The following is a 12,552-nucleotide window of genomic DNA, read 5'->3' on the forward strand; positions in this document are numbered from 1 at the left end:
ATACCTCCTCACAAACAGGTTATATACCGTACCTCCTCACAAACAAGTTATATACCATACCTCCTCACAAACAAGTTATATACCATACCTCCTCCATTGTCCTCACAAACAAGTTATATACCATACCTCCTCACAAACAGGATATATACCATACCTCCTCACAAACAGGATATCATTAGTTTGTCTGTTTTATGGTCTCTAACAAGACAGATATTTATATGCAGGACAGGTGTAAATATTTACCTCACTCTTTCATCTTTTATTGAATGATTGTTATGTAAAGACAATCATACATGTGACTAGCTCTTCAGAACAAGTTCAATGCATAGGTACTGGTGCACATTGTAACTGTTTGACCTGACTTTATAGGGATTCAAATATATGAATTATGTAATAATAGAATGAGAAGGGCATCCCCACTGTGCAGCTATACATGTACATACATGTTGTATGGGATGTTGAAATATCCATTGCACAGTTGTAAAATCCCTAAAGCAAATTTACTTTGTATACACTTTGGATTCCAGTGGCGGATCTAGAGATTTTCATAAGGGTGACCAACTAACTGCCTAAGAGGTTGTAGGCTTCAGTGATTCCCTAAATTATTATTTTTTTTACCTCAAAAGAGGGGAAGGGGGCTGGCTGGAAAACCCTCTAAATCCTTCTCTGTATTCAGAATGCGCAATGGCATGGTATGCACATTGATGTGGGATCCTACACGTAATTACACAAATTTGATTTGCACAGCTTTGGCACAGTCAATTAAGGAACAGCTACTTTAATATAACTACTTTCTTTCTTCCTCTTTTCAATGTTCTGTTGGTATGCATATTCAAGTTTACAATAAAGATCATCCAATTACACCTTCACTAGTTGTCCCAACAGGTTTATATTGGTTATAGGGCAGATTATGAATGAAAATTGTACAATTCATTTGAAGAAAAAAACTCTTATTGAAGTTATTGCAGACTTAAAGTAATAAATTGACTATATTTAGTATGACAGGTGTTATTTAAATGTGAAATCCAATTTAGATTGTAAAAAGTTGGCATTAAGTAGCTAGATATACATGAATTATAATCCTTCTAGATCCCTAATAAGTGCTTTTGATTGCACCTGGCCCCATATTAGTCTTGTGTGATATTTTGCTACACCATGGTTCTTACTGAAAACAAATGGCTATCTGCTTAAATCTTGAAATTATTAAGTAGTAGACAAATATATTACTGTAAATTCAGAAATTATTTGGAGATTTTTATTATTATTATTATTTTATTATTGACAGTATGTTGATTCCTTAAATGATGGGGTTCTATAGAGTTTTATAATGGGAAAAGTAGGAAGATGGTGACGGTTGGGTTAACAGCTGAGGTTCTATAGAGATTTATAATGGGGAAAGTAGGAAGATGGTGACGGTTGGGTTAACAGCTGAGGTTCTATAGAGATTTATAATGGGGAAAGTAGGAAGATGGTGACGGTTGGGTTAACAGCTGAGGTTCTATAGAGATTTATAATGGGGAAAGTAGGAAGATGGTGACGGTTGGGTTAACAGCTGAGGTTCTATAGAGATTTATAATGGGGAAAGTAGGAAGATGGTGACGGTTGGGTTAACAGCTGAGGTTCTATAGAGATTTATAATGGGGAAAGTAGGAAGATGGCGACGGTTGGGTTAACAGCTGAGGTTCTATAGAGATTTATAATGGGGAAAGTAGGAAGATGGTGACGGTTGGGTTAACAGCTGAGGTTCTATAGAGATTTATAATGGGGAAAGTAGGAAGATGGTGACGGTTGGGTTAACAGCTGAGGTTCTATAGAGTTTTATAATGGGAAAAGTAGGAAGATGGTGACGGTTGGGTTAACAGCTGAGGTTCTATAGAGATTTATAATGGGGAAAGTAGGAAGATGGTGACGGTTGGGTTAACAGCTGAGGTTCTATAGAGATTTATAATGGGGAAAGTAGGAAGATGGTGACGGTTGGGTTAACAGCTGAGGTTCTATAGAGATTTATAATGGGGAAAGTAGGAAGATGGTGACGGTTGGGTTAACAGCTGAGGTTCTATAGAGATTTATAATGGGGAAAGTAGGAAGATGGTGACGGTTGGGTTAACAGCTGAGGTTCTATAGAGATTTATAATGGGGAAAGTAGGAAGAAGGTGACGGTTGGGTTAACAGCTGAGGTTCTATAGAGTTTTATAATGGGGAAAGTAGGAAGATGGTGACGGTTGGGTTAACAGCTGAGGTTCTATAGAGATTTATAATGGGGAAAGTAGGAAGATGGTGACGGTTGGGTTAACAGCTGAGGTTCTATAGAGATTTATAATGGGGAAAGTAGGAAGATGGTGACGGTTGGGTTAACAGCTGAGGTTCTATAGAGATTTATAATGGGGAAAGTAGGAAGATGGTGACGGTTGGGTTAACAGCTGAGGTTCTATAGAGTTTTATAATGGGGAAAGTAGGAAGATGGTGACGGTTGGGTTAACAGCTGAGGTTCTATAGAGTTTTATAATGGGGAAAGTAGGAAGATGGTGACGGTTGGGTTAACAGCTGAGGTTCTATAGAGTTTTATAATGGGGAAAGTAGGAAGATGGTGACGGTTGGGTTAACAGCTGAGGTTCTATAGAGATTTATAATGGGGAAAGTAGGAAGATGGTGACGGCTGGGTTAACAGCTGAGCTAAATATTATTAAGTTAGTACCTATGGCCATAAACTGGTGGGTTGTGTGAAAAAGGGGGGATATTGTTAAGTCAATATCTGCTGTAGGCTGATCTTTAAAATCAAGACAATAGATACATTCCGTCAGGCTTGATAAAGGCTGATAGGATGAAGGTTGAGCATTAGCATAAGATTTATGTGAAGTCACTAGCTACATGTATCTTTTTGAGATCTGAGTATGTCTAATTCTATTATGAAGTGAATAGCAAAGTATTAGCAGGCTTTGTGAAAGACAGGTTGAAGGGAAGCCAGTAGACTAATAGAGGCTTTGAGCTGTATTCTGAAATCTGCAGTCAGTTAATGTTTGGCATTATCAGAGCTATCAGAGTTGAAGGGCGGCTGTCTAGAATAATAGCATGTATCACTGTGGAAAGGCTTAGCTCTATTGTTAACAGGGTTAATAAATAACAAGTCAAGCTATAGGAAGAATTAGATTTATTTGAAGTGTTCTGCAATATGATGGTTCCCACTGATAAAACAACAGATGATGAGTCAAAATCACTTACTAACGGAATTTATATAAAATTTAAATTATTGTTAAATAAAGAATTATAAGTGTGATTAAGCTGATCATAGCAGAAAATGATTAAAAAGTGATTTAAAATATCCATTGTACATTTAAATAAATCTGCTTTTGTATTCTGTAATGAATTCAGGTTATTAGCTTTGGCAGAAAAAAGTTTTTGTTTTGTGATGCAAATTGAATACATTTATCTGTATAATCAATAAATAGGTTTTAGATATTGATTCTCTTGACAAGTTTAATAGGCTGAGGGTCACAAGGGTGCTTAGATTCAATGATTTAACCAAGATGCCTCAGTCAGATTTCTTTTTACTGAGTGTATTATACCAGAAGATGACCTATCAATTATTAAATTGTTATTCAGCTTGGGAAAGAACTTTATTGAAAAATGTTTTCTAGTTCTTTGGCATTTTAGGCCATAAAGAAATAATCCATTGTGTTTACTTTAAATTATAAATAAAAAAAAAAATTTCGATGTGAGTTTGACCTGAAATATCTCAAAAGTGTACATGTGTACTCAAAATGTGAAATAGCACAAAAATCATGTACACATACATCATGTACATACAGAGCATTGCTTAAACTACAGAAATAGTAAGATGGAAGTTGTAGGTGCATCATGGGTGTTCAAAAAAGGGTTAGAATTACAAATTTTGTATTTTCATAAGAGTAATAAGTTCATAAAGTTTGCCCCCTTCCCTTAGTAAAAAATTAAGAATATATTTTATATGCAGCAAGAAATCAAATATTCCCATTTTTCTCACAAAGTTGATCATTATGTATTGTATTTCAAATTTGGATCTGAATCTGATGGCTGCGACCTGTCTTGTCCCTATTTAAGGCTTCAGATGAGTTAGACCTTGACATATTGTCTTTTGTTGGGAACTGTATGTGGACTCTGTGAAGTGTTTCAGTTATTGGTGGGTTGTTGGGTTGTTGTCTCAAGATGTTTCAAAAGCTTGACATATTGTAGACACCTGTCTTTTGTTGAGAACTGTATGTGGACTCCTTGTAGTGTCTGTTATTGGTGGGTTGTTGTCTCATGGATATGGTACCCCACACACTGTAAACCAAGAATAGTTTATAATTGGCCTAATTACACAAACAACTGAAGCCCTGTTCTAGGATGTAATAATTAGGGTTGGTGGGTTGTTGTCTCATGGATATGGTACCCCACACACTGTAAACCAAGAATTGTTTATAATTGGCCTAATTACACAAACAACTGAAGCCCTGTTCTAGGATGTAATAATTAGGGTTGGTGGGTTGTCGTCTCATGGATATGGTACCCCACACACTGCAAACCAAGAATAGTTTATAATTGGCCTAATTACCCAAACAACTGAAGCCCTGTTCTAGGATGTAATAATTAGGGTTGGTGGGTTGTCGTCTCATGGATATGGTACCCCACACACTGTAAACCAAGAATTGTTTATAATTGGCCTAATTACCCAAACAACTGAAGCCCTGTTCTAGGATGTAATGATTAGGGTTGGTGGGTTGTCGTCTCATGGATATGGTACCCCACACACTGCAAACCAAGAATTGTTTATAATTGGCCTAATTACACAAACAACTGAAGCCCTGTTCTAGGATGTAATGATTAGGGTTGGTGGGTTGTTGTCTCATGGATATGGTACCCCACATACTGTAAACCAAGAATTGTTTATAATTGGCCTAATTACACAAACAACTGAAGCCCTGTTCTAGGATGTAATGATTAGGATTGGTGGGTTGTTGTCTCATGGATATGGTACCCCACACACTGTAAACCAAGTATTGTTTATAATTGGCCTAATTACACAAACAACTGAAGCCCTGTTCTAGGATGTAATGATTAGGGTTGGTGGGTTGTTGTCTCATGGATATGGTACCCCACACACTGTAAACCAAGAATTGTTTATAATTGGCCTAATTACACAAACAACTGAAGCCCTGTTCTAGGATGTAATGATTAGGGTTGGTGGGTTGTCGTCTCATGGATATGGTACCCCACACACTGTAAACCAAGAATTGTTTATAATTGGCCTAATTATACAAACAACTGAAGCCCTGTTCTAGGATGTAATGATTAGGATTGGTGGGTTGTTGTCTCATGGATATGGTACCCCACACACTGTAAACCAAGTATTGTTTATAATTGGCCTAATTACACAAACAACTGAAGCCCTGTTCTAGGATGTAATGATTAGGGTTGGTGGGTTGTTGTCTCATGGATATGGTACCCCACATACTGTAAACCAAGAATTGTTTATAATTGGCCTAATTACACAAACAACTGAAGCCCTGTTCTAGGATGTAATGATTAGGATTGGTGGGTTGTTGTCTCATGGATATGGTACCCCACACACTGTAAACCAAGTATTGTTTATAATTGGCCTAATTACACAAACAACTGAAGCCCTGTTCTAGGATGTAATGATTAGGGTTGGTGGGTTGTTGTCTCATGGATATGGTACCCCACACACTGTAAACCAAGAATTGTTTATAATTGGCCTAATTACACAAACAACTGAAGCCCTGTTCTAGGATGTAATGATTAGGGTTGGTGGGTTGTCGTCTCATGGATATGGTACCCCACACACTGTAAACCAAGAATTGTTTATAATTGGCCTAATTATACAAACAACTGAAGCCCTGTTCTAGGATGTAATGCTTAGGGTTGGTGGGTTGTTGTCTCATGGATATGGTACCCCACACACTGTAAACCAAGAATTGTTTATAATTGGCCTAATTACACAAACAACTGAAGCCCTGTTCTAGGATGTAATGATTAGAGTATTGAACAGGATTATATAATTGTTTGAAATTAAATCAAACAAGATGCATTTGTCAATCTAAGGAAATACATCTTCAAATCAATATCTCAAAAGCATTTGGAATATTTAATGCTCAGAAAGTCTTCAGAATGTGAAATTGAAATGCATTATAAGAGATTGTGTGGGTATTGGGTGTAAAATTTATACCACTTCATCAAAGTTATGTACAATTAACTATAAATCTACAGTTTAATCACCTGTTTCTGTTAAAAATGAAAAAAACTCAAAATATAAACATGAATAAAAAAAGAGAATGTTCATGATTTGCCCCCATGCAGGGAAACATTTTGCAGGTTGAATTTTCAGGTTAACTAACTTTTATCTTGTATGCTAAATTAAGTTTTGGACAACTAGTTTTAAAACATGATGTTATCCTTCCCATTTTGTATTTAGTCAAATTTAAATCATTTTCTGTAAAATTACACAACATTTGAATATATCCCAACATCAGATCCAAGACAGAAAAAGACTGGATTATCTACAAAATTGATATAATTTATATTTTCAATCAACAGCTATAAAGGGAAGTAATTTAATCTAAAGGCCCAAAGTCACGTAGTACATATCATCTGTAATACTAAAATAATGGGGTCCAATTTGTCAGCCGTCATGGAGTAAAAACGACAAATCAAAGAATTCAACTTTATATATAGCTAATATAGGACAATGGTGTAGATTAAAAATTACACCACTCCAGACCCTTTCGTTTTTCACATAATTAATATTGGCAATAATTAACAAGTTCCAGGTCGAATCTGATACTGATACCAATAGTATATTCACCTGTTACCTATTACCTTATCTGTATGTTCCGCATCTGACAGGCACACCAAACAGTGTATTTAGGATTTTGCTATATACACGTGCACGGGTCATAATCACAGGGTTGACACTACTAAATTCAATCCTTGTCAAATTTTTCCCTATTGTATTATTTTAATCAGTAAGACTTTCTAGGATAACAATACGAATACTAAAAATCTGGACTTAAAGGTACAGTTTTCAATTTGTTAGCGGGCATGACATTAAACAGCGAATCAAAGAATTCAACTTTATTTATAACTACATGTAATATAGAACAATGCTGTTGATTAAAAAAATACTCCATTCCAGGACCTTTTGTTTTCCAAATAATTAATATTACCAATAATTGATGAGTTCCAGATCGATGGGTTCAAACAGAAAGATTTGAAAGCAGAGAAAACTGTGTATCTTATAATCGGCATGACTTTAACCAATGACAATACCAATACTAAAATAAGGCTTACGCATAGTTATATACTTTAATTCAGTCACAGACCCGCGATATCACAGGTGTGTTCTAGTATGAATAAAGTTTTAACGATTTGCTATATGATGTATATACCATGTTTGGTCATTCCCATATGTACAGTCATTTCAAATATTGATATTTTTTTCTGATTTCAGAAATTTAAGTAACAACCAAATAACACTAATAGAACCCAATGTATTTGAAGGGCTCCAGAATCTGGAAAAACTGTAAGTATCATTGAAAATCTACCATTATTAACGTCATATATGTTTTTTTCTGTCACAGACATTGATACATAGGGGTAGTGATTCGACAGTGGCGTTATCTAACACTTGAAAGCTTGATATTTCAAAAAGTAAAAACCCTTTATGCTTCTTTCTGTGTATATAGATGCCTTGCAATATGAAGTTTCCATCTGTCATTAGGACCATTGTCCTTGACCTCATTTTCATAGTTAAGTGACTACTTGAGGTGAGTTGTTGAGGTCAGAGCCCAAAGAGGCTAACAAGATGAAATTATCGTCCAGGACTGTAGCTATAAACAGTAATTTTTGTAAAAACCTTGTGTTTTAAAGGATATTTAATTGATCCCTCAAACATCAAATATGTAAACATTCATCATGATGAATTGATCAACATTACTGATAAATAAAAAAATCAAATCTGAAAGATTTATTATACAGAGTAATATTTTAAAATATCTCCTTTCATTGGCTATATTCTGTTATAAGTTTGTAAAAAATTATAAGGGGGGAAAAAAAGAAGATGAATAAAAAAATTAATTTCTTAGACCTGTAATCATGGTAATAATACTGAGTTTGTCATAAATAGATGGAAAAAAGTAGGTCGATAAATAAGTTAATACCATAGGTAAAAATACTACTAGTTATATACCATAGGTAACATATTAAATCTTATGAGATGATTTCACCGAGGAGCAAGGAGAAATGAATAGCTCGTCTTCGTGTGGTGTCCCGTCAATCTGATTAACTTTTATTACAATGACAAATTCCCTTAAAGAAAAATTAAATCGCGTACAAAGTAATCTGTGCCATCTTTATTCACTTTTAAGAGACAACCTTGTTAGTGAAAGATTTAAAATGAACTGTTGGGTTAAAGTTTTAATAGCGAGGCTCCTGTGTGCTTTGTCATACCACAATCATAATGAACATTTAATTAACTACTGTTAAAACTACTTTTAAAGAAGGTCCTTTGGAAAAGCTCCAGAAACATTTTAACTTCACACTTGAATAAAAGTATTATTAGGTGTGATTTGGCCAATTTAAATCTGCTGATAATTTACTCTAATAGGTCCAATTTGTTTGTAATTTATTCCCAGTTGTGAGAACAACTGTCATAGTTCAATTGTCAGTGAAGTTATTTATTCTCACAAAAACATAGAAGCAAAAAAGGATGGCAAAGATAAATGTCAATGGTTTTAACCTTAACCATTTTTTGAAATAACCTCATTACAAATATTTACTTTTTTTATTACAAATATTTGCTTTTGATCTTTTTACAGTGAAATAGTCATGATTATTAAAATTTACTCAGTTTTTGGGGTATATTGTCACATTATGAGATTTTATAAGCAAAACTTAAGGATATGGTACAACAACAAAATGTAGATTACTTGAATATTTATAAAAAAAATTATGATGAGTTTCAGTCTTTTTAAAGGTACAGTTACTATATTTTGGTAATTTACATATTTTCACAACTGTTTCTTTAAAAGTAAGACAAACTACAACCACAATATCAATACTATTGAATCTCATTATCTAAAATTCTTATATCTCAAAACTCCTCTTATCACTCATTTGTTATTTTAAAAAAATCTGAAAATGTTATTTTTTGATTTTAGTAGCAAATATATCCATTATGCTAGATGTGAACATTTTATAGCTGTTAGAATATATCATTTGTATATATAAAACATGAAGTATCTCTATATTTAATTCTTCCCTGAGAATATTTTCTGTGTTCATTAGAAGATAAGATGAAGTAGCAGACTGATGGTTATGTTAGCAATTATGAATTAATGAAAAATGAAGTACTCTGAAAAAACTTCTGATCAATTCTCATCTCTTTAATAAAATCCCTATGTTATTGGTTCAATGCTGGGGATATATTTGTTGTGCAGTTCTAATTGTAAACAGAGGGAATTCAAATGGCTCGCTAATGTCACGCCAGCGTTAATGAGTCGATTGTTTGATAACGTCCTAATTGATTTTTTGAGTGAATTCATCATACTGGGTTCCTTTTAAACAATTGTTCCTATTGATATAAAAAGTATTTGTACAAAAGCAACCAGAAGAGTTTAAATAGCAACATTGAAGAGGCCCTAGGAGGGATAAGACTTTATAAAAAAATATTGTTTGTCAAGAACATACAGGTGCTTGGAAAGATTTTGGCATAATTCATCATAACATAAAAAATAAGTGTTTTAGAGTTATGATAAACATGATATAGAATACTTTGAATTTTATCAAATTTAGAAATAAGTTAGATAAAACATTACAATTGCAGACAAATGATTATTACCCTCACCCCCTTTTTAGCTCACCTGGCCTAAAAGGCCATGTGAGCTTTTCTCATCACTTGGCGTCCGTCGTCGTCGTCGTCTGTCGTCGTTAACAATTTTTCAAACATCTTCTCCTCTGAAACTACTGAATGGATTTGAATGAAACTTAAAATGATTGTTCCTTAGATTATCCTGCACAAAGTGTGTGCTTCGATTTTTGATCCGTCAAAAAACATGGCCGCCGTTACTTAAAATAGAACATAGGGGTCAAATGCAGTTTTTGGCTTATATCTCAAAAACGGAAGCATTTAGAGCAAATCTGACATGGGGTAAAAATGTTCATTTGGTCAAGATCTATCAGCCCTGAAATTTTCAGACGAATCAAACAAACCATTGTTGGGTTGCTGCCACTTAATTGGTAATTTTAAGGAAATTTTGCAGTTTTTGGTCATTATCTTGAATATCATTATAGATAAAGATAAACTGTAAACAGCAAAAATGATCAGCAAAGTAAGATCTACAAATAGGTTAATATGACCAAAATTGTCAATTGACCCCTTAAGGGGTAAATGTCCTTTAATGACAATTTTTCACAATTTGTTCATCATATTTGCTAACTTTAAAAAATCTTCTCCTCTGAAACTACTGAATGGATTTGGATGAAACTTAGCATGATAGTTCCTTAGATTATCCTGCACAAAATGTGTGCTTCGATTTTTGATCCGTCAAAAAACATGGCCGCCCTTACTTTAAATACATGTAGAACATAGGGGTAAGTTTTTGTGTTTTGGTCTGTTTTTCTTATACTATATGCAATAGGTCTACTAAAATTGGTGTATAGAATGATTGTAAGGTGTACATGTCTAGCTGACAGGTGTAATCTAACCTTGACCTCATTTTCATAATTCAGTGGTCAAAGTTAACTTTTTTAGTTTTGGTCTATTTTTTTAATACTTTATGCATTAGGTCAACTATATTTGGTGTATGAAAATATTTTATGATCTATATGTCGGTTACGCAGGTTTTATTTGAACTTGACCTCATTTTCACAGTCCATTGCTAAGTTTTAAGTGTTTGTGTTTTGGTCTCATTTTCTTTATTTATAAACAGTAAGTCATATATATTTGTAATATTGAAGAATTGTTAGCTGTACATGTTTGCCTGGCATGGTTCAATATGTTCAATAAGGCATTGTTTACCAGGTGAGCGATTCAGGCTCTTGAGAGCCTCTTGTTCATACTGACAATCCAAAGTAGGAAGGTTTACTGGTTTGCCTATGTCTGTTTGTCAATTTGTCTGTCAGTCTGTCCATCCTATCAAATGTTATTGCATTTTCTTTCAAAGGGAAATCATATGTTCAAGAAATTTGATATAAAGCTTCAACCAACAAAATCGTACAACTTTTATTCAAACCATTTTGATTAGATAAGATGAGCAAGCATGTTTGTATTATATATATATATATTGTACAATGTATTTTCAGGGACATGTCTAACAACAAGATTGGAAGTATCAACAGTTCTATATTTACAGGCTTACCAAAATTACAGAAATTGTAAGTTCACAGTTCTATTTGACCTCAAGGTTTTAACAATGACTTAAAATGTGAAATTTCTGTTAAAATATATATATATATATAAATACCCTAGTTGGTTGAGTGGTCTAGTTCGTCAGGCACAGTGCAACAAACACATATACTCAGTATCCCGGTCAGGGAAGAACAAAAAAAAGTTTGCTTAAGCAAATTCACAGGTCTAACATTGTTGGGCTGTTATATAGATGAACTATATATATTTATCATCTGGAAATATGGTACCATGTTTGGCAACAATGAACAAAACCCATACCACATAGCTATAAAAGCCCTGCAATGACAATAAAACAAGTCCATTTATTGTAATTATATCATGGCAATCTTAGCTATATTATCATAAATAAAGGAAGAAGTTCGATATATTTTAATGAGACAGTAACCTAACAATAATAACCAAAAGATAGCCTTTTATGGGCAACATTTATATACAGTCATCAACAATAGCTAGGTGTTGCAGAACTTGAAGTAAAATTATAATAAAAGTTTGGAATAATAATAAAAAGAATGATAGAAATGTTTGCCTTTGTTTTTATATTGATCAATGTGTAAGAACACACAAGAAGACATAATGAATTATAATGATGACTTATACCTGTCAACTACATGCAGATAGATTACAGGGAGAGTCACTTCTCAAAAGAATGTTTAACCTATGTGTATACTTTATGTACTAGTCTATAACAAGGAGGTTAAGTCTTTTGATGTCAAATTGTTCTTTTTCTGGCTAAATAGCTATGTGGAAGACTTTATATTTTGAATATTTTGTATTGCTGGTTAAATTTCTTTTCCAATGCACCAGCATAACAAACCAGGACACAGCCATTTAATTTATTTACACAGAAGTATAGTTTCCATTGCTTTTCATGTCTTTGTTAATATGCACAAATCAAGTTGGCAAAATTTGAATAAGGAGTAACTTTTAGAGCCACTTTTAGAGCAGGTATTTTTATCAAGTGTGTATTTCATTGATATAGCTTTGTCAATTTGTTTGTTAGTTTGGGAATTTTTATGCCCCATCTAAGAATAGAGGGGCATTATGTTTTCTGGTCTGTGCGTCCTTTTGTCTGTTCGTCCATTTGTTGGTTCATCCTTCTGTCCTGCTTCAGG

At 33.8% G+C, this 12,552-nt stretch overlaps 1 protein-coding gene across 1 annotated transcript in view; it reads left to right on the plus strand.

Moving 5' to 3' along the window:
* The window catches only part of LOC143073610 (adhesion G protein-coupled receptor A3-like), an 82,815-nt gene that overhangs the window by 14,129 nt on the left and 56,134 nt on the right, over positions 1–12,552 (plus strand). The window contains exons 3-4 of the mRNA XM_076249280.1: positions 7,484–7,555; positions 11,335–11,406. Coding sequence (XP_076105395.1) covers positions 7,484–7,555; positions 11,335–11,406 — 144 coding nt within the window. The remainder of the gene's footprint in view (positions 1–7,483; positions 7,556–11,334; positions 11,407–12,552) is intronic.

This window comes from Mytilus galloprovincialis, chromosome 4, assembly GCF_965363235.1.
Source record: "Mytilus galloprovincialis chromosome 4, xbMytGall1.hap1.1, whole genome shotgun sequence".
Lineage (NCBI taxonomy): Eukaryota > Metazoa > Mollusca > Bivalvia > Mytilida > Mytilidae > Mytilus > Mytilus galloprovincialis.